Source organism: Rosa chinensis, chromosome 1 (genome assembly GCF_002994745.2).
Source record: "Rosa chinensis cultivar Old Blush chromosome 1, RchiOBHm-V2, whole genome shotgun sequence".
Lineage (NCBI taxonomy): Eukaryota > Viridiplantae > Streptophyta > Magnoliopsida > Rosales > Rosaceae > Rosa > Rosa chinensis.
Window position 1 is genome coordinate 64,712,121 of NC_037088.1, and position 21,105 is coordinate 64,733,225.

Consider the following 21,105-nt stretch of genomic DNA (forward strand, 5'->3'; position numbering starts at 1 on the left):
ATGATATACCAAAGAGGTGCTATATCCCATGCCACATTCTGAATCGCAATTAATTACCATAGTAAATGAGGTAATGAGAAAAAATGAATTATACAATTTATGATGTATGCCCAAAATAAATATGAGGGTAATTATGAGAGGTTTGGAGTTGATGGGCAGAAATATCAAATATCACAGTTGTGTCACCCAAAAGTGAGGTCGAAGAGTAATGTCAATGTCGCTAGAAAGAGAAGGGACTGGCGTCGTCCAAACATATTATTTTGTGACGGCAAGATTCCAAACGGGTTAGAGCAACTCCAACAATTTTCCTATAATTTCTGTATTATAGGGAAGTAAAAGTTAAAGCTTTAGCCTCTTTTTCTTCTCCAACTCCAACATATTCCATATTTTACAACAATCTCTAAAATCTCCATATTCTTCTTAAAATTTTAGAATTTGCTGTAAATATAAGGAATTTGGTTTTCTCTTTCTTCACTTTTCCTAAAATATAGATAATTATAGAGAATCTGTTGGAGCAAAAGAGGCTTATTTTTACGTAAAGTAGAGAAAAATCAAAATATGAGGAATCGGAGTTGCTCTTAGGACTTAGGACGAAACACCGTGTCATTAGAAATCGATACTAATGATGGTTAACGAAGACTTTGTTAAGAAGATTGTAATGATCGGATTAGACACAAACATGAGGGCATGAGGTGATAAAAGTAATTTACTTATAAACTTATAGGCAAGATCTCATTTTTCCTATGTGGGATGTATATATTCTTAACACGCCCCCGCACGTGTGGCGAATTTTCAAGCCATACAAGTGGACAACTTGGGTGACGTGGAGCCCGTGTAGCCGTTAGACATGCACACGTGGGTAACCTGGCTCTGATAACATGATAAAGTAATATGAGGTTTACATCAAAAACCAATTGAAATGGATGAAGTGACCCAAACCCTTATAAACTAATAGACAATGTCTCATTTTTTCCATGTGGGATGTATACATTCTCAACATGAGAAACCTATTTCACCCTAATAACGAGTTTGGTTAGCAGGAACAAAAATCTTTAATTTTTTAAAGGAAATATATTTGAGGAATTATTGTTAGCAATTTTCATGAGAACAAAATGTTGTCTATTTTTGTGAGATTGTGCTAATTAATGTGGAGGATACTAATGTCTATTTTAGTGCGAGAATGGCCCTTCTAAATTTAGGAATAGCCCAGGCCTAGAGTCCCTCTGACCCAATAGGAGGATTGGTCACCACAATTGTCAGAGGCATGACATAAATGTGCAAAGAAAATAGAAATTAAGAGTATGACGCAAAGCACAAAATGGACTCGAAGTAGCAATGATTGAGTTATCATTGTTTTTCGTAATGTATCATTGGTCTATGATTTAGGTCTTAATAAGCTGCTTTAAATTCTCTTACGAACACCTTATACTGCTTATGCAGTTATGCGGCATAACGTTTAATACCTCAACACGTCAATTGGCCTTGAGATGGACAAGCTTAAGCGATTGGGGCGTAGTATAAGACAGGGTAACATAACCAGAAATACTGACCGAAGTAGCACTTGAAGAACTCTGCATTTCATGGAACGATTGAAGGCCACCAACTATCCTCCCAAGCCATGCTAAACCACTGACAATGAGGCTACCCGTCAACATTCAATTTGAAATATCTATCGTGAAAATATGGGGCCTTGAATGCCGCTGTTGCGTTGTCCTAGTCCTTCTCCATCTCCCTAGCTCGCCTGATAGTTTCGTCTCTCTGCCAGTCTGCCTCTACAACTCTTCTTTCTAAAGCCCATGAAGAAACTCAAATATCTGTTTTGGTTTTTATATCTGTTGATGAGCAACTGAAGGCCCATTTAGGGTTTGAATTGGGACCCAATGGGAGCAGGGGAGAGGATCCTCTCCTAATTTATTCCCCTCCTAACTTGCCTAAGCTTTCTATGAGATTTTGACACGTGGCTATTGTAAATCTAATGGCCCACATTCCACAACAATGTCAATTTTTCTTTTTTTCTGTCCCCCATTCTTCACTTCCTTCACGCCTGAGAGAAGACTTCTCTCTCCAGTCCTCCTCCTCCTCCTCCTCATTCTTTCTCTATATGAGTAACCTTACACAATACAAATATGGCCCGACTAATATGACAAGAACAATATCTCCAATAAACACTATAAAAGCATAACCCAGACGATTGTTGAAATCCAAACAAATCAATTCAAATCATGGTATGTGGATGGTTCTTCACTTCTTTGAACCTTACAAAAAACCCAAAAATAAATCTTAGTACACCCTCATCCTTAACAATGAACTTTGGCAGGGAAGATTTTTGACGAAGACCAGAAAGGTTTCCTCATCAACTACCCAAATTTTGCTAAATCCCATGAATTACATTTAAATTTAGCAATATCCATTCAGCTCAATCCCATATTCTTCATTTTCTTCTCCTCTTAATCAGTCGGCATGAACCCATCATGGAAACCAAAAGATGATGGATTTTCTATTTTGAGAATCAATGGAATTGAAGATTTGAAGCATAAAAAAATTGCATTCCATGAGAGGGAGATACAAGATCTGGGAAACTGGCAAAGAAGAAACAGAAAAGGGAGAGAGAGAGAGGGAGAAGGTTGTCAGACGAAAAAAAAAAGGGGAGAGGGTTGGGTGGTGGGGGTGAGTTTGATTTAAAAAAGAAAAAAGAAAAATAAGTACATATTTATGAAAGTTAATATAAGCCATTGGATTTAGATTTACACATATGTCGGTTTGTCATAGAAAGCTTAGGCAGGTTAGGAGGGGAATAGATTAGGAGAGGATCCTCTCCCATGGGAGCACAACACACTACATTTTTCCACCAAATGCAATTACTGTTTCTTGGTGAAAGACAAAATTAGCTCATTCTCACATGTTGAAGCTCGGTGATCAACCGTACCATCACAATCTGACCGAACACCATTGGAGGATGGTGCGGTTGGTCCGACTAAATACCATCTATTCAATTTGAATAGAACAATTACATCCCATCTCAGCATGTGGCATTAACAACCATGATCAACCACACCATCAACATAGTGGCCAATCGCGCACCATCAATGTGGTGAAACAGCCTGATCGATACGTTCTTTTGAATCGAAGGATGGTGTGGCTGGCTCAACTAAATACCTTCTATTTTGATGGAATAATTGCATACCACTCAAATAAAAAAATAAAAAATAAATAAAAATTTTGCACTGCCTCACCGAATTTGATCATTCTTATAGCCTAGTAGCCTGACACTGTCTATATAAAAGCCTGCGGTTAATATTCGAGCGTGAAAAGAAAGCCTGTGGTTTTCAGTTTTTCACTGCCCTGATTTGACACAAAGAATGCTATCATTGGGCCCTGCAGTAAGAATGTCAATGCGGTGCGTTTGATGATGACTTCAAAAGTAAATAACCAAGTCTTTTGGGGCCTCGTGCCCCATTTGATTCTCCATGGAATTGTTTCCTTATAATATACTTGGCGTACTCGAACATATCCCTTTCTTGGGTCTCACTGCAAAACACCGAGGCCCTCAGAAGCAAATTACAAACGTTTTGAGGGCGGAAGAGAAAAGTCAGAAAGTTGAGAAGGAGGACTAGTTGCTTACGCCGAAAGCGATCCCGTGGCTCCCACGCGCCAGCAAATTCTTTGGATTGTTAACTATGCGGTGAGTGCTACCGTTGGATTAGAGATCGGACGGCGGAAGTGCTATTGCGAAAGAGAATCATTTGACTTTATGGGCCTCGTGGGCCATTGCTTGTGGTGGGTGTGGCTTCTTCCCGTGGAATAAAGGTAATGCGTTCGAGACTAGGAGAGTGGGAAATTTCGCTCTTATTGTTTTCTTAATTTTAACTAGAACAAAACACACATTTTGTGTTTGGGTTTAATTTTTAAAAGAAAAAATATATATTTATTAGAAAAACATGGGAAGTTTTAGAATTTGTATTTTTTTTTCCTCCTCTTGGAAGTGAGAAGTTATAGAGAGAGATTTTAGAGGGAAATAAATTACAATTTTATTTTATTATTTTATTAATTACTATTATGACATCCCTTTATTAAAAAATATTTTTAGATAATCTATGGTATAAGAATTAAGTCGTCTTTTCACGTCCACTTTAGCTAACAAACCATCTTCTCTTAATAATAGTATAGATTTTAATTTTTTTTTTTTTTTGTTGGGGAGTTGAAATATTCAAATATATTTGAAAATCGAATTAGTTGTAAATTAGAATTCTTCAAGTGGACCGAGCAATTTGAGGAATATGAAGCCAAATATAATATCTATTTTTATTAATTCATAGAAAGAAATAAATCTAGTAATATATAGTAAATAATCTTGAATTTATTTACCAAAAAGGCTTTGTAATCATTAAAAAATAAATCTGACTTAATATTAATAATATGGTAAGTGAATCTTTTGAATTTCTAACCTAACTGAATTTTAATTTGAATCTTTGAATGGTAACATCATTGAAGGAAACCATTTATTGTGCATATGTAAAAATGGTGTTCATCTCTCGAGGCCCAATTGCTTCGTATAGATGAAAATAAAACTCGTGTTAATTACATTACTTTTCAGAGTTTTCGTTTGATCGATTAATTTTAAAAATGTGACCGTTGAGCTTGTAAACTTTTGGAGTGCTCTAACTTTTTATTCTTTATTCGAAAACACAAATCAAAATGGTATCTACATGATATTGCACGTCAATAAGATAACAATACTTCCGCATTTCGTAACGCACCAAAATAAAACCCATAACTCCGGTTTCGTTTTTGAAAACAAATAATTATGTCTAAGTAGTATGAGTTAAGTGAAAGGCCGAAAAAGTCAATATTGCATTGCATTCCTCAGAAATTGCTCACTATTTGACTATTGACTTCGATATTCGTGTGATTTAAAATTTAATTTCCGTCCCTCTTTTGGTATTATTGACGGGCTTTCGGTAATAATCGAAACAACGGAGGGTATTTTGGGCACGAGAACCCCCATAAATACGTGGTGTGAGAGTTCTCTATATGCTCTCTAATCCAAACAGCAAAGAGAAGAAGAGGTAGACGAAGAAGATTGAAGAGGAAAAAATCAGCGGCGACGATTTGTTCTCCGGGATCGGAAATCTACGGCCCATATTTAACGATCGGGACTGGTATTCGTCTTCTATGATTTGAAATCTAGAAGAAGAAGAAGAAGGAAGAAGAAGAAGAGGAGCAAAGCAAATCCGATTCGAATCGAAGCGATTGTTGCTTCTTCTCTGCTGTTGAAGATTTACGAAGAGTTTTGAGGTTTTGAAAGTGCCCGGAAATCTTGATCGGATTCCGGATTCGTATTGGTGACCGTGGCGGCGATTTGGATGAGTAATTGAAAGACACAGGTATTTGAAACCCTAAAGCTTTTGATAATTTGCCTGCGAATTTTTTTGTGGTTAAAAATTTTATTATATCATCGTCGTCGAGGAAAAACCACTGCGATGAGGAGGCCTCTCATCGGCTCTGGATCTCTTTGGATCGGAGATTTATCGAGCTCTGAAGTGACTACTGAATTAGATCTTGAAGAAACTTCAAAGGCGGCGGCAGTGGATTTGAAGGAGCTTAGTTGGGATTGGGATTTTAGGGTTAGATTTTACATGATCCATGATCGTTCTGCTGTTATGGTTTGGAGGCTATTGGCTACTAAAATTGATGATATAGGCGTGATTTGAAAAACTAAAATTTTGATTTTATCATGGTTTGGATCTATGGATTCATGGGGGATCTGCTTTTTGTAGCAGTATCCCCATGGTCCCTGAACTCGATCATTCCACTACTGATTCTATGTTATATGTGCTTATATATCTGGATCGAAGAAGTTTCAGAGCTTAATTGAAGACTTCAGAGCACTGCGAGTTGAAATTTCTTGTTATGAAATACCTACATACCCTTTTTCGAAACATAAGAACACTGCTGCTGCTGAGCGCTTGCAAAGTAGTGGGAGGAAATTATGTTAAATTATAAAGCCCCTTATTTTGGGCATAGTAGACTCAAACCCCTTCTTTGAATGAACCAACTGCTCTCTGTTCCTTGTCCTGTTTATGTTAGAAGAAGAGTCTTTGTTGTTCCATGAACCATATTCGGAACCGAGGGGAGTTTTTGGAGTGTCCTCCAAAACTGATTAACACCATCTGCCTTAAGGTAATGGCCTGCGGAGGCATATGCTGGCAGTTTGTTATCAGCTTTTGGGCTTGATGACTATGTTATAGATTATAAATGGCTTTTGTTTTCAGTTTTCCGTGAATGATTACCCTACTTCTTTTCTATGCTCTAGCTTCATTGCTGATGATCTTTTTCTTTGCATCTTTCAGGTGACGTTAACTTTTATGTTCTTTGGAGACTTCGAAGAAAAGAAAAGGAGTTTAGCAGGATAGAGGGAACCCCATCACAGTAAGTGTTTATTTATTTGGATTACTGATAATAGAACTGATGGTAGTGCTACATGTGAAATAGATTGACATTATTAATATCCCAGTGATTTCACTGATTTTTTCTAGCTTGCCTACACAAAGTATTTCAATGCCTTTAGAGTAACCCTAATTATTTTCCTTTTGATTTGTAGACTCATTTTTGTGCTTGCCCTGGGGGTGTACCCATCAATCTGGCGCGGAGTAGGAAGCAAGCAAGAACAGCATCTTGCAAAACTGCTGGCGGCAGGCAAACAGTGGATGGGATTAGATCTATTTCCCAAAGCATGATGAATACAGTACGAGTAGAACTTACAAATTCTATTAGTCCAGATTTGAGTTGGAAGGTTTCAAAGGGTTACAGAAGTGCACCAAGGCGAAGGAAACAGGTTGATAAAGGACCAAAATCGGGTGCGGAGCCAGCAAATAAAAGTACTAAAAGTTCATCTGAAACAACTGTTTCTGAATCAGAGAAGGTGAGTACACTTGTTCATTGTTTACTTCTCTGTGCCAATTCTAAAGTATGTGTATTCATAATGCAAGTCTAATTACATACATGGTGCTGATATAATTGTCTTTTCTACAGCTTGGTGTGGCTGTACTTGGAAGACGGTTCAGCGACAAAATTGAACATGTGCCGATTAAGAAAAGAAGATTTATGGTCCGTTCTCCGTCACCACCCCCTCGCTTATCTTCTCAGTTACCTGAAAACAATCAACCAGGTGTGGGTGATCTACGTGCTTCAGGTCAGAAGTCATGTTCTAAATCAATTGCCAAAAAGCATACAACAAGGAGTGATACTTCTTCGGTGACTAGTTTTACTCATAGTGCTGTTACTGTTAACGAGAGTTTAACTGAGCCGGCAAATGAAAAGCCTGGTTATGGGGAGGACTTCTCTGGTATTGAGATATTGGCTGCTGCTGCCTGCAACAACAGCATACATGATGATATAGGTGAAGAATTATCACGAGAAGGGACGAATGCATCAACCTCTGCGAGGCCCTTGGCGAAAACTGTTGCATCCTTTTCATCAACGCCAATGATAACTGATTCAGAAATATCAGAAGGAAGAGATGCATCATTGGAAACAATTCATTATTCGCCTAAAGATGTAGTACATGAAGATAAAATAGAGAACTCCTTTGTTGAGGATAGCTTGGTTAAAACTAATATTGGTGACGGAGATGACCAAGCAGTAGCATCTTCAAAGGATGTTAGGTTGCACTGGGATCTAAATGTTTGTATGGATGCTTGGGAGGAGCCTTGTGATACGGTGATGGTTGATCCTCAAGCAAATGCTGTAGACGTCATCTGTATTGACAGACAGAGCGAAAAGCAGCCAGTTTCACAAGATGGTGATGCACAGGGATCCGTAGAAGCTAAGAATCCTGAACTGCTTCCTGTGGTTGATGATGTGGAACAGGGATTGAAAGCATCCCCGGACTCTGAAATAAGTTATGGTAAAAGTGGCCTGGCTGATAATGCTCTAGGATCTTCAAAAGATGCAGGTGTGGTTACAGACAATTGCAATCAGGATGTCAGCATGGATGCATGTGGTGATAATTCCTCCTGTGTTCGCTTTGACAATATTGCACGCACACCTACTGTGCCTGTAGAAAAGAATGGAACACCACCTGCCAGTATTGGTGCACAACTGGGTGACACTAACTGTTCAGGAAAGATCCAGCTCGAAAACCCTGCTATAACTTGTGTGCCTGTTGTGGAAGGGGTTTCTTGTGAGATGGGCAGCACTGTTGTAGATGATGATGGTAAGGGCTCTGCTGCAACATCCAGCTTCCATGATGATCCAAAATCCCCAGAAGAGATGACAGCGGTCGAGAGCTGTCACTTACAGAAGAGTTGTCCAGAGGTCAAGCCTGTATGCAAAACAGAAGATGTGATTAAGCCTGCATCAGGTGCATCTGTTGGTGAAGGCCTCTCTTTGGTGACTTTAATTGTAAAGGATCAGGTTGAAGCTGCATCTCAGATTCATACTGTTAATTCTCTACAAAATGCTGGGTCTCTAGAAGTAATGCCTAAATCTTCTGTGAGTGCCACAAAGGATCCTCCAGCTGATGCTGGTCCCTCCCGTAACGAGCAATGCCACTATGGTGATGGTACTGCAGGAAGTAAAGTCACTACAGTAGATTCTTCTGGTGTCAACAGTCACTTGGATGATAAGGATCACATGGTTGCCAACAACAACCCTACGGAACAGGAGGTCGGATATGATTCTCAATATGAGGACGGGGAGTTGAGGGAATCAGATGTACCTTATTGGGAGGAGAATGAATTTGACGAAGTTGAACGTGTTGATTATGGTTCTGATACATGTGACACTGATGCTGCTGATGGCTCTGTATCAGGAAAAGTGGAATGCAGTGAATTTTGCGGGGTAGAATCTAGGAACATTAACATGAACGTACAGGTTGTGCGAGGATTGAGCCTAGGTTCTGATAATATGTGTGGAAAAGTTGAACATAGTACCACTGGAAATGCTTTGAGACAATCTTCAGTGGGTTCAAAGACGAGAACTTCTGGATCTGAACAATTGCCCGGTGATTCTGAAGCTTCTTCAAACAGAACTGCAGGAGCAACTGAGGGTTGCACAATAAGAAAACATACCGGTGATTGCTTTGATGGCCTTAATGGTAAAGATCCTGCCAAAGTGGATGGATCAATGACATCTGATACCTTGAATAGGATGGGAACTTCATCTGGGAGGAGGTAAACTTTTTATTCTCTCTCGCTATTTGTTTTGTGTTTGTTTTTATCAAATAAGAAAACAATAAACTTTTATTTTTCTTAGTTACCAGTTAAACTTTGTTTATTTCTTAGTTGCCATTTCATATAGTTACCGTAACTTTTTGTTGCTGTTGCTGTAGGTATGACTCTTTTGATTTCTCCACTCACTCTGAGGAGGTCGGTTCTGATTATTCCATGGGAAAGGAAAGATCTGATTCACGTATGCTTGGTAAGAGTTTGGGAGGTGTTCGTTTTGCTTCTAGGAGTTATTGGGATTCCAAACGTCGTGGATCACCATCTTATCGTGGTTCCTTTGGTTCTAGCCGCCCTAGACCAAGAAGTGGTATCGAGAGTGATGAATATGCAATGGATCCAGATGATACATTTTCAGAAGCGGCAGAGGTTGCAGGAGTTCACAATCGTGTTCGCAGACAAGCTATGAGTTATAATTCAAATCGTTCTTATCAGCCCACATTTAGAAGAAGATCCCCAGATACACATAGGGGGATGATACCTATGAGGGATATAAGTCCTGATAGGAGGAGAAGATATCCACAAGGGGTTGGTAGAGGTATGCGGGATTACCACAGGCCTATTCCCAACGAGCTCAATGACAGTTCTTATGATGGGCCACGTCGTATGACCAGGAGAGAACCAAGCGCATCTCCCCCCGGCAGGGGACCTTATTATGGTAGACCCAAGTTCCAGTCTAGAGGCAGAAGTCGATCTCCTCTTGCATGGGAACGGAATGAGGTTTCAAGACATCGTGGTAGCAGGTCCCCTGATTATAGATTTGATGGTAAAATGGAGAGGGGGAGAGTGCCCTTTCAGAAGAACAGTTTTGGAGCAAAGTATGAAGCAGGGTTCTTTTCCCCACCAAAACGTCGGTTTTCCCCACAACACAATTCAAGATGGTTTGATGATCGCAATGGTGCTGGAGATCATAATTTCAGAGGCAGGAGAGGAGGTGGAAGGAGATTCCAACCGAGCCAAAGGTTTGATTCAGTGCGTTCTCGGAGAGTGGATTCAGATGATTATTTTGAACCCATTGTTCGTCCAAGATTCTCTGAGTTGAACAGTGGTGGTAGGGAATGTAGATTTGAGGGCAGTGATGAAGATAGAAGGAAGCCTGAAGGAAGATTTCAAATTGTTCATCGTGTGCGGCGTTATGATTCTGAAGGTGTTGTGCGTCAGTTCCGTTACGATGAAGAAGATCGGTTTGCATCCCGCAATACACAGAACTTTGATGACTGCGATAATAGGGGCGCTGATCGACGGCCTCGAGATGTTTACCTAGGAGAGCAGCAGCAGATAGAGAACAGAAGGGTAACTAAGCAATAATGACAGTATTTAACTCCAGCTTTCAACTCATTCAAACTGCGAGATGCATAATTTGAGAGGAAAATCTTCATCACCTTTGCGTCCGCTAAACATTTCTGTTTATGCTCGATTTCTTTGCCAAGATAGGAGTTCTTCAATTTTTGGTTTTCCTTTTTACGGTAAAAGAGGTCCAAATATTCGCTGTTCCCGGCGGCTTGTCACTGCTTGTGGAAGCAGCTGCTCTTACCATTCTGATTGGCGTAGGCAAGATTTTTTTTAGGTAGGGCCTAATGTTGCTTTGTTATCATCTTGCATTTGTTTTCACCTTAGCTTTTTTTAATTGATTAGTGAAAGAATATGCCAAGCTTTAGTTTGAAGGCTTTTTCTTGATTCTCCATCTTTTAGTCTTTTTCTCTGTTGCGTCGGCGACCTTTCATTTCATTACTGTTCTTGGTTTTAGTGGAGGATAATAATATAGAGTTCTAGACCTTGTTCTATTTTCTCTCATTTTTCTCCCTTAGTAGTAAAAATTGAAATCAAAAGGTTACTGCGAGTGTTGACTATAACTTTTAACACCTGCCACAACCTCTGTTTACTTGAAAATGTACAGTTACAAACAATGTCTCTACTCTACTGGTAATCACCAAAGCAGCAACCCCTATTTACTTGAAAATGCACGGTTACAAAAAGTGTCTACTCCACTTGTAATCAATCTTTGCTGGTAATCACCAAAGCAGCGAGTATCGTTTCAGTTTCATCACCAACATCTGTGAAGAAGAGAAGGGAGGAGAGTAAATCTCTAGTTCCTTTGACTACCAGCTGAAGCTCATGGAATGGTAATGTAGGTTGTGGGCCAATGGCAATGAACATATCGCCGCCACTTCTTGCCTCATCTTGCTTGGTCCGCTAACAAGAACCCCAACGCTTGATCCTTCCCAGCCCCATAATATCCCTGCAAAGAAAGATGTCAATCAGGTTTCGGAAATCATTTCTTTCTATATGAAAGGTTAAGAAATTATATCCTTTGCATGATTGCGGAATGCTTCTGAGCAAAGGGGCGATGAACAGCATACCCCTTTGCCCCTGAGCTTTCAAACAATCAAGTTTTCGGGTATTTCTGTGAATAAACTTACTTTGAAGATCCGGCCTTGTGCCATAGTGCACCTTTGTCGATTGGACAAAGGACTGGTGGGGAAGACTTTCAAGTTCTTGACCAGCATTGTAAAACCGAGCGCTTGGTGAAGTAGTAATCTGTGGTGGTGTGTCTATGGCTTGAATATGTCCCATCTCCTTTGAATTTTGTTTCTTATTCCATAGGAAAACTGCAGTTGCAGTTGTGGCTATGGAAACACATAGCAATAACATGTTTAAGGCAGATCTATAAGAGGCAGAGTATATCATATTAGAGTTATGGTCAATGGGGTATATGTAATATCGTGTGAGGATTCCCATTAGCACGAGGAAAATGACGAAGGAGGTTGCTATGATCACTCCAAGCCAAAGCCAACTGTTTCGGCCTAATACTGCAGAAACTGGTGAGTCCAATGGGTCTGGGTTGAACCATATTGTTTGCAGAGGCTTGTGGTTATGTGTTACGGGTTGGTTCTCTCTCGTCACGTAAGCTTCAATCTGTAATTGCAAGCAAGAAATGTCCAAATTTGTGCCCGAAGCTGGGAGGATGAGGTCTAACATAGTGAGGTCTAGTGATTTTTTGAAGGCAGTTATGAGCAGAACTTGTGGAGTCTTCTTTTCTGAGTCATTGGCTTGAGATAGGAGCTCTCGGATTATGGATATCAATGGAGTAATGCCGCTTCCTCCACTCACCATCACTAGTGTATCGTGCCTGAAACCAAAACCATTTTCATATCAGTTGAATTTTGTGTATGAAATATCGGAAATAGCTGGGAATGACTAGCTTTGCAGTGTAAGCAAGCACCTTAGGAGTTTGTTAGAGGCAGGTCCATAGGGTCCTTCCACTGAGACCTCGAGGCGGTCCATAGGCCAAGTGGTTGATGAAAACTTCTCATATAAATTGTGAGACCAACTTCCTTCGCTTTTGATGACGACGCTTAGGTTGTCAGGATCCATAGTGCTGCTGGAAGTAATGGTAAAAGGGTGCCATTGCAGCTTGGAAATTCCAGGTACATTTAGAAACATCATGCTTGTTGGAGAATAGCTCAGTCCTTTTTAACCAAAAGAGTAAGAAAATTTTAGCAATTTAACAATGGTATTGGTACCAATTGGGAATATATATAATAATATTTGACTATTAATTTGTTCCTTTTCACCTGGTATCTTGGAGAAGCTCAACTCAACAACCTCACAAGGCAGGACACGGGCTGAAACAAGACCAATTTTTTGTTGGGATTGCAAGAAGCGCAACAGCCTATCAATCATGAAGAGGTAAAAGCCCGGAAGCATTATGCAGGCGTAGGAGAAGCCCACATGGAACACGAAGAAGACAATGAAGACAATGTAGAGGTGATGAGAGTAGAAAAAGAGCTCGAAGATCTTGCGCCTTATGCGAGGGAAGCTTGTAGCCCACATGGCTAATCCAGCCAGCAATGCCACTTCTCCAGCAACATTTGCAATTCCAATCTTCTCCCATTTGAGCATCTACAGTGGCAGCACAAGATTGATTTCAAAGTTTAGAAATTAACACAGATGACTTGGTTGCCAAGTTAAAGTGATTCATTTCTAATTTACCTGTGAAATTTGACTTGTGCTGGCCCAGAATATTATGTAACATAAACCGTGAGCCGTGAAGATAGTCATGACAAGATGGCCGAGCCAAATATGATACTTGATACTTGCTTCTGATGTAAGGCCAATCAGCTGTAGAATCGAAGACCCTCGCGCCACAGGGAAGAAGAGAAAAGCCAGACAGATGTTCCCAACTAGGCCTAGCATTAGTGCTGTACTTTCTAACTTTGCTTCCCACCTGCACATCAATTTCATTCAATTAATATTAACAGAGTTTGTTAAAAATATAGAGATTAATTTCATGCATTATGTAACTGCGGAAAATATAGAGAATCATTTCTTACACATGCTCTCGCTTTGCTGCGGCTTGTAGGGTGATGGTTGCAAACATACCATGCAAGTAAGAAGAGATGGACCAGACAAGTAGAGCAATGAACATTGCTAGGAAGGAGAGCTCTATCCATGAAACAATTCCAAGAGGGCCTTTCACCAGCACTGGTCGTTTCCATGATGACTTGAAGACCCCACTAATTCAAAACCAAAGCACAAGCATGTTTAACACATCAGATCATCGAAAATTTTTCTTCGGAAAACCTCAATGATACAAATTGAGAAAGAGGGTACCTTTGGTTGTTATTATCCGCAGTTCTGTTTCTTATATGAAGCAATAAACATCCCAAAGTGGCAGTGAATAGGATAGGAAATGTATATATAAGTATGCCTGCACCTGCATAGACATAAACAGAAGAAATTAAGACAAAAACTTTTAAGTCCGATTTCGGATGAATTGGTAGAAGTGATGGTCTTTCATATTGAAATGTAACCTTGTTGCCCAAAATATGTGGAATCTGTTTTTACATAAATGTCTGGCAGCCAGTGCAGATAGTAAGTATTTGTGGGCATCATGATCCAAATCATAGTGTAACCCACAAAAACTACCATCAAAAGCAACATCATCATTGATCCAATAATGGTCTTCATTCCATAACTTGAAGTGGTTTTTTTTTCTTTTCCTCCAACTGTACTTGAATTCATCTCTCTGTTCTATGAAAATGAAGTAGTACTAGTCTTGGATATAGGAATACTTCTCCTTCATGTCTTTATATAGGTTCCATATTGCCCAAGTGTCACTTTTACCCTTTGCTTCTGAAAACAGAAATATACTTGAACTTTTGGGAAAGGTTAATAAATCAAGGGGAAAGATTCACAAGTTTGGTCAAAAGATTGTGTGAATTCATTCTTAAATTAGCATTATGAAGCCAAATTACGCACTAATTAAAGATACTACTCGGCCGTCCTCAGTGTTGCTTCCAATGCAATTGTCAATTCCAATATATCATAGTATATGCAACAACTCAGTGTTCCTAATTCATTGCATACATGTTTGGCCTTTCGCTATGCCTTTGGCTTTAAGTATCTTATCTCTTAATTTATGTATGCCTTTGGCTTCAAGTATCTTATCTCTTAATTTATGCATTATTTGATTCTCATGTTACTACTACTAGTCTAACTACTAGTAGGAAGGTTAGACCAGTTGCCCTCTAACTACTAGTTTTGTATTTTGTACCATAAGCTCACTTTATGTACAACACGATTTTTAGAACGTATTCTAATTGATGGAATACCGAAATTTCAAACAAATTTTTTTTAATGAATGTGGTTGTATTCTAACTTTGAAAAATTGTAGAAAAAGTTTGCGCCTTGATTTTGGATTCCGTCCATTTGAGAAGGTTTCAAAATCATTATTTAAGGGTGGTTTGTTAAAAAAAAAATGAAATTTTTGTAAAACTAGTGTGCTATAGTTCATAATTTTGGGTAGAAATTATGGTCTTGGAGAAATTATTTATTTATTTTTTATTTTTTATTTTTATTTTAAGAAAGTCATGAGGTCCAATTTTCATGGAATTAGAGCATGAACTGTAGTTAGCTATATGTTTTTTTTTTCTTTCTTTATCATCATGATATAAATATACAATATTTTTGTATTTAATAATATAAATTATTATTTAGAAAACTAGAGTCATAAGATAGCACTAATAATTAAGATGATGTCATGTGACATAGATCATCAATACAATAGGCACCGACCACTGTAGAATTTTCGAGCTAACGATACATATAATTGAGTTTTTTTTTTTTGGCTGTATGCCTACTAATTAGTATTGACTAGTAAAACTATTAACTAGTATGCATCACCAGTTAAAGCTAATGGACTCAAAGTGCAGATTATGTGCCAAACTGGATGAACAGACTGTGGCAACCTCATGCCTCATCTTCCTTGGGCCACAAACCAACACTCCAATATCAGATCCTTTGGTCTCCAACAGAATTTCTGCAATAATACAAACAACGTTACGATCACAATCACCCAAGGCGTAGTTAATTAGCTAGTTATAATTAGTTATACTACTTACTCTTCAGGTTAGGCCTAGTTCCATAATGCACTTGGGTAGCTTGAGCAATCAGGGACTCATGATTATGGGGAGAACTCGCAAGTTCGATATCAGTTGTTGGTGTTGATAATTTCGCATTCTGAGTTTGCTTCGCATCTTCGATGGCGTTCTGTCTCTTGCACCAAATGTAGACTGCACTAGAGACTATGAAAATGGAGGCACAGATCAAAAACATGTACCACAGGCAAATGAAGGAGACATGGTAGTGTTCACCAGTGTTGTGGTCGATTGGGTATATATAGAAACGATTGACAATGCCCAAAACAAAGAGAAATAAGACAAATGAGGATGAGATTATAGCACCAAGCCATAGCCAAGTGTTTTGTCCTAGAACCAAAGAAATGGGTGAGTCCAGTGGGTCTGGCTTAAACCATAGGGTTTGGAGAAGCTTGAGGGAGTCTGATGGAGGCAGCTTCTGTGTCTCCCTGGTCACATAAGCTTCAATTTGAAACTGCAGCTGGGTAAAATTTGAAGGTGTGACAGAAATTGGAAGCAAGAGTTGTAGCATGGTGAGATCAGCTGAGTTCTTGAAGGCACATATCAACCGAACAGGCGGAACATGGCAGTCCGGTTTGGTGCTTTGGAAAATGATTTCTCGGATTATGGAGATCATCGGAGTAATTCCACTGCCTCCACTAATCATCACCAGAGCTTTGTGCCTGAGGCAACAAAAGACCAATCAAGTTTAATTAACAGATGCACTTAAAATAGTAATATTCTGCTACCACTTAGATATGAGACGTGTTATGTTATTACTTATTAGATCTTAATTTGAGCAACATAACACAATATAATCTTAATTAACTTGACAATTTGAATAGCAATTTTTTTTATTCGACTCTAGTGGACACAATTATAACGCTTAGAAATCAGAATGGCCAAAAAAGCTATCTGCAAGTATCAAATCTGAAATTTGACCAGTAAAGAAGTTCTAAAAATGATAGTAACCTAAAATTGTAAGATGAAGGTGATCTGCTTTTGAGTTTTGAACTGACCTTAGAAAATGAGTTGAATTAGGTCCATAAGGCCCTTCAACAGAAACTTGAATATGATCCATAGAATTAGAAGAAAGTTGCTGGTAAAGTTTCTGAGACCAACTTCCGAGACTCTTAATCACAACACTTAACTTGTCTGCCTCCATGTTAGAGTTCGAATTCACTGTAAACGGGTGCCACTGCATCTTGGATACACTAGGCACATTGATAAACAAGATGCTAGTGGGATTATAATCCAGACCTGTGGAACAAATCAAAAATGGCTGTTTGTCAATTTTCAATAAAAGGGAAAAAGGTCGATTTGTCTTCCTTACATATCGATAACACGAAAAAGGTCTTGCTTATTAATTGAGGAGAAATTAACTAATTAGGCTACTTCTCATCTTTTGCAATAGAAGTAAAATGATATTGTTTGTAACTTGAGAATGACATTGCGACTTTTTAAAGAGTACAGTGCAAAATGTAACTATCTAGCTCCAAACAGAATCAACCCAATGTTAGTGAATTCTAGTTAGTAATCACCTTGGATCTTGGAGAAGTTCAGTTCAATGGTCTCACAAGGTAAAATGCGTGCGGAGAGTAACTCAGCGCGTTGATTAGACTGTAAAAATCTCAGGTACCGATCTATGATGAAGAGGAAGATCCCAGGAAGGATCGTACAGAAGAAATTAGCACCGGCGTGCAGTACGTAGAAGACGATGTAGAGAACGTAGAGCTGGTGGGTATAGAAAAATAATTCAAACATTTTTCGTCTAACACGAGGAATGCTAGTCACCCACATTGCCATTGCAAATAGAATAGCAATCTCCCCAGCTACGTTTGATACATGAGTCTTGCTCCATTCTAGCATCTGATCATCACCATTGATATTCAATTAATTCTTAATATATAGTATAGTTTTCCATCAATATTGATAAGCAAGATAGCAATTTCCATCAAGATTATCCATATTTGTAACCTGCAAAATATATTCTAGCTAGTAGTTCTACTAACTAATTTCGACACATCAATTGCAGAGTGTAATTCAAGGCATGTGAACTTACTAAAGTCTCAAGTACTTTGAATTATCTTAATCTATTGTCATTTTGTTATTTAAACAATTGAAGATGCTGATGAAAAGAAATATGTGGCATTGTTAATCATCATTTTCTTAGATAGTTACTCAATCATGTTTATGATCATTAACAGTAAAAGGAGAAAGTATGCTAGGGATTATAGAGGTGGCTTTCTTGGAGCTTTTGCTACTAACATATATTGATATTCCTAGCTCCGTGGCGGCAGAGGTTATGGCGGTTATTAAGGCAATTGAGATAGATTGGCTTCGTGATTGGAAGCATATTTGGTTAGAAGTAGACTCCTCCCTGATACTTGATTATTTTCTTGTGCCTTGGAATCTTCGAGTTCGGTGGACTAATTGTTTGTTCAAAACCACTATGATGACATTTCGGTCTTCTCACATATTCCGTGAAGGGAATAAAGTTGTTGATGCTTTAGCAAACTATGGTTCATCTTCTTCTGAAATGGTGTGGTGGGATTCACCTCCTTCATTTATCCTTTTGCACTACGAGAATGTAAGGGTCTTCCTCAATTTCGTTTTTGTTAACTAGCTAGAATTTCATTATGCTTGTTTTTTGGATTGGGAGGTTTAGGTTTTTGGTCCCCCTCCTTTGTATTCTTTTTTCTTTTAATCTCATGGAGTGATAGAGAGGTTCCTTCTCTTCTATTTCTCTCATTACCAAAAAAAAAAAAAGACAAGTTCAGCCACTAGTTAAAGTACCCGAAGGGAGCTTTCAAATATTATTCCTCACGATACATACTATCAAACAATAAGGAAAAGCATGACAAAGATGTGAATCCTACATACAAAACTAGGCATTTCAATTCTAATTAACCACGCAAAAAATATTCTCTTCCTAAACCCTAAATGCCAAATTTTCGTTTTCGTTAATTTGTCTTTCCTAGAGCTTATTTCTGTTTTGTATGGGAGATTTTGGTTTTTTGGTCCCTCTCCCTTGTATTTTTTCTTCTTCTTCAATAAAATCTCAAAGGTTAAGGTGGCTTTTTACATCTCTTAACTTTTGACATCAGCCAAAAAAAAAAAAGTTTGCTAGATGGATACATAACTTGAAAAAAATTGTAAATCGTTAACGCTTCTAATTATCGAACGACAATTATTTAATGAGATATAATGATGTAAGCACCTTTTTTCTTTTTCAAATTAACTTAATTTAAAGAATTTTGTCACATGTAGGAGCTAGAAATATCAAATTGGTCTGACATTTCGGCCAGACCCTTGTAATCTATGTTCACACTGCGCCAATCAAGGAGGTTATAAACGAAGATAGCTATCTAACAAGATCGCTAGGGATCAAATTAAGTTCAGCCACCAGTTAAAGTACCCGAAGGGAGCTTTCAGATATTATTCCTCACGATATATACTATCAAACAATTTGGAAAAGCATGACAAAGACGTCCAGACATTTCAATTCTAATTAACCACGCAAAAAAGATTCTCTTCCTCACCGACAGAAAGAAGGCACGATCATAATTCGTTAGTCGTATTATAATCCCGGACGTACCTCAGCCATTTGATTAGTGATGGCCCAGAAGATGATGTAGCCTAGGGAATGAGCAGCAAATAGAACCATGGAGAGATGGCCGAGCCAAACATGGTACTTGATACTCGACTCCGATGTTAAGCCAACCAGAGCCAAAATCGAAGAGCCTCGAGTTACAGGGAAGAAGAGAAATGCCAGACATATGTTTCCGGTTAACCCAAGTCTGTACGACACGCTACGAAGCTTTGCTTCCCACCTGTGGACGTATACATATCAATCAATGTGATTTAACAACACTGTTCGTTGCCTAATTAATATAAATGATTGTTATTTACTGAACACGCATACTCTTTCAGGCCTGGAACTGGTTTCGTATGCATATTATGGAGGTGGGCGAAGCCGACATGTATGTAATTGGTAAGAGACCACACAAAGAGTGCAATAAACATTATTGTGAAACCGAGCTCCATTGCGGTCACAATTCCCAGTGGAGATTTCACACTCGCCGGACGTCTCCAGTAGCTAGCAAAGCTTGTGGAGTAGTATGTCGAGTATGATGACTTGTTTGATTTCCTCTTCCGGATTAGATGGAGATAAACACAACTCAAAGCTGCTATGAACATCATCGGGAACGAGAAAAGCAGCAGATTTGTCCCTGTAATTAGTATATATAACTAATTAATTAGCTATCAATAATTAATGAAAGAAGAAAAGCATATTAGTACAAATTTACCTTGATCTCCGAAATATGTTGAGTTGAGTTTGCCTTGGAGGTAGGGTCTCCAGGAATCTCTGTAAGTTTCGGTTGGCAACACAATCCAAATGATGAGCCATCCAACAAACACTGGAAGCAATATGAACCTGATAACTGATACTACTGCTGTATTTGTGCTCATGGCTTCAGAAGTGAAAAGAGGACTACTATACTCTCACTTCCAACAACTTACGTACAAGTGAGAAAAGAGTCACAAGACAGTTGCTTTATAGTCTGTACTTTACTTTGTACCTCATCATGAATCTTTTGGCCTTTACTTTAGGGTAATTATAATTGTGGCTTTTTAGTCAAGTCTGGTACAAAGTCCAATCTAAAATAGTATTTTACCAAAGTCCTGATACCTAGGACAATAATCCTTTGATCCTCTTTAAAAAAAAGAAGGAAAAAAAAAGTCCTGATACGATAGTAAACAAACTAAGATTAGTACTAATTTTGTTTATATGCAGTTCTCTTCTAACGAAGCTTTTACATCAGAAAGGTACACACACATATTAGAATATGATCTTAAACTTTAGCTAAATGGACACATTTATACCTACATCTACGTTATCCTCTTCACTATTTCATTTTACACGCCTAATCTAGCTATGGGGTAAGTTTTATGAGGTAATTAAGAAAGTGAAGCTTAGTGAACTAATCAACATTGTGAAAGGTATTGATGCCGCGTACGAAACATGATAATTAATTGGACATTTTGAGGTTCGTATTCAAATGAACCTAATTATCTACTCCCTATATTATGCATTTTGTTCGATTTTGTGTTGTCAAATTGTTAACTTGTTTATTTAAATAAGAGCATATTTATATAAGGGTTTTTGACCCAAAGCACCAAAATGAGCCACAATGGTCTCACTTACCCCAGCAACAGTTTTTTATTCCCACCTACCCATTTAACAACCAAATGACCATTTTGCCCTTAATCTAATTATGAAATTACATCATGCCACTCTATCTCTCTCATTTCCTCTGGCAGATCAATCTCTCATCACTCTAGCATATCTCTCTCTCTCTCCCTCCCTCCAACACGACGTCGGTGCTCGAGTTCTCCAACTGCCGCGCCATGGAGGCTCCGGACTCGGAGGTTGAGATCTGGATTATCGGAGCTTTCTT

General features: G+C 38.6%; 3 protein-coding genes across 4 annotated transcripts; 1 reads left to right on the top strand and 2 right to left on the bottom strand.

Moving 5' to 3' along the window:
* Positions 1-5,024: 5,024 nt before the first annotated feature.
* On the top strand, positions 5,025-10,908 carry LOC112181533. 2 transcript variants are annotated; one of them, XM_024319911.2, is made up of 5 exons: positions 5,025-5,384; positions 6,351-6,429; positions 6,602-6,922; positions 7,033-9,173; positions 9,332-10,908. In XM_024319911.2, exons 3-5 carry the CDS (start codon positions 6,734-6,736, stop codon positions 10,530-10,532), a joined length of 3,531 nt encoding a protein of 1,176 aa, XP_024175679.1. In that variant the 5' UTR covers positions 5,025-5,384; positions 6,351-6,429; positions 6,602-6,733; the 3' UTR covers positions 10,533-10,908. The 2 variants fall into 2 exon arrangements, with proteins under 2 accessions (XP_024175679.1, XP_024175680.1); XM_024319912.2 differs by lacking the exon at positions 5,025-5,384 and adding an exon at positions 5,396-6,180.
* Positions 10,909-11,119: 211 nt separating this feature from the next.
* On the bottom strand, positions 11,120-14,301 carry LOC112181549 (ferric reduction oxidase 2). The gene is made up of 8 exons (XM_024319933.2): positions 14,039-14,301; positions 13,839-13,941; positions 13,559-13,741; positions 13,218-13,452; positions 12,800-13,127; positions 12,448-12,694; positions 11,645-12,354; positions 11,120-11,463 (listed from the first exon to the last, which is right to left on the bottom strand). Exons 1-8 carry the CDS (start codon positions 14,247-14,249, stop codon positions 11,324-11,326), a joined length of 2,157 nt encoding a protein of 718 aa, XP_024175701.1. The 5' UTR covers positions 14,250-14,301; the 3' UTR covers positions 11,120-11,323.
* A 916-nt stretch (positions 14,302-15,217) lies between these two features.
* Positions 15,218-20,191, bottom strand: LOC112181563 (ferric reduction oxidase 4). The gene is made up of 7 exons (XM_024319943.2): positions 19,954-20,191; positions 19,569-19,875; positions 19,242-19,476; positions 17,185-17,512; positions 16,663-16,903; positions 15,629-16,326; positions 15,218-15,546 (listed from the first exon to the last, which is right to left on the bottom strand). Exons 1-7 carry the CDS (start codon positions 20,114-20,116, stop codon positions 15,407-15,409), a joined length of 2,112 nt encoding a protein of 703 aa, XP_024175711.1. The 5' UTR covers positions 20,117-20,191; the 3' UTR covers positions 15,218-15,406.
* Positions 20,192-21,105: the final 914 nt, after the last annotated feature.

Coding starts and splice junctions, on each gene's coding strand:
- LOC112181533 (XM_024319911.2), top strand. CDS start 6,734: ATGATGAATACAGTACGAGTAGAACTTACAAATTCTATTAGTCCAGAT. Junction 6,923..7,032: donor CTGTTTCTGAATCAGAGAAG/GTGAGTACACTT, acceptor TCTTTTCTACAG/CTTGGTGTGGCTGTACTTGG. Junction 9,174..9,331: donor GGAACTTCATCTGGGAGGAG/GTAAACTTTTTA, acceptor CTGTTGCTGTAG/GTATGACTCTTTTGATTTCT.
- LOC112181549 (XM_024319933.2), bottom strand. CDS start 14,249: ATGAATTCAAGTACAGTTGGAGGAAAAGAAAAAAAAACCACTTCAAGT. Junction 13,128..13,217: donor GCACAAGTCAAATTTCACAG/GTAAATTAGAAA, acceptor CTGCCACTGTAG/ATGCTCAAATGGGAGAAGAT. Junction 12,355..12,447: donor GCCTCTAACAAACTCCTAAG/GTGCTTGCTTAC, acceptor TTTTGGTTTCAG/GCACGATACACTAGTGATGG.
- LOC112181563 (XM_024319943.2), bottom strand. CDS start 20,116: ATGAGCACAAATACAGCAGTAGTATCAGTTATCAGGTTCATATTGCTT. Junction 19,876..19,953: donor AACATATTTCGGAGATCAAG/GTAAATTTGTAC, acceptor TACTAATTACAG/GGACAAATCTGCTGCTTTTC. Junction 16,327..16,662: donor AATTCAACTCATTTTCTAAG/GTCAGTTCAAAA, acceptor TTGTTGCCTCAG/GCACAAAGCTCTGGTGATGA.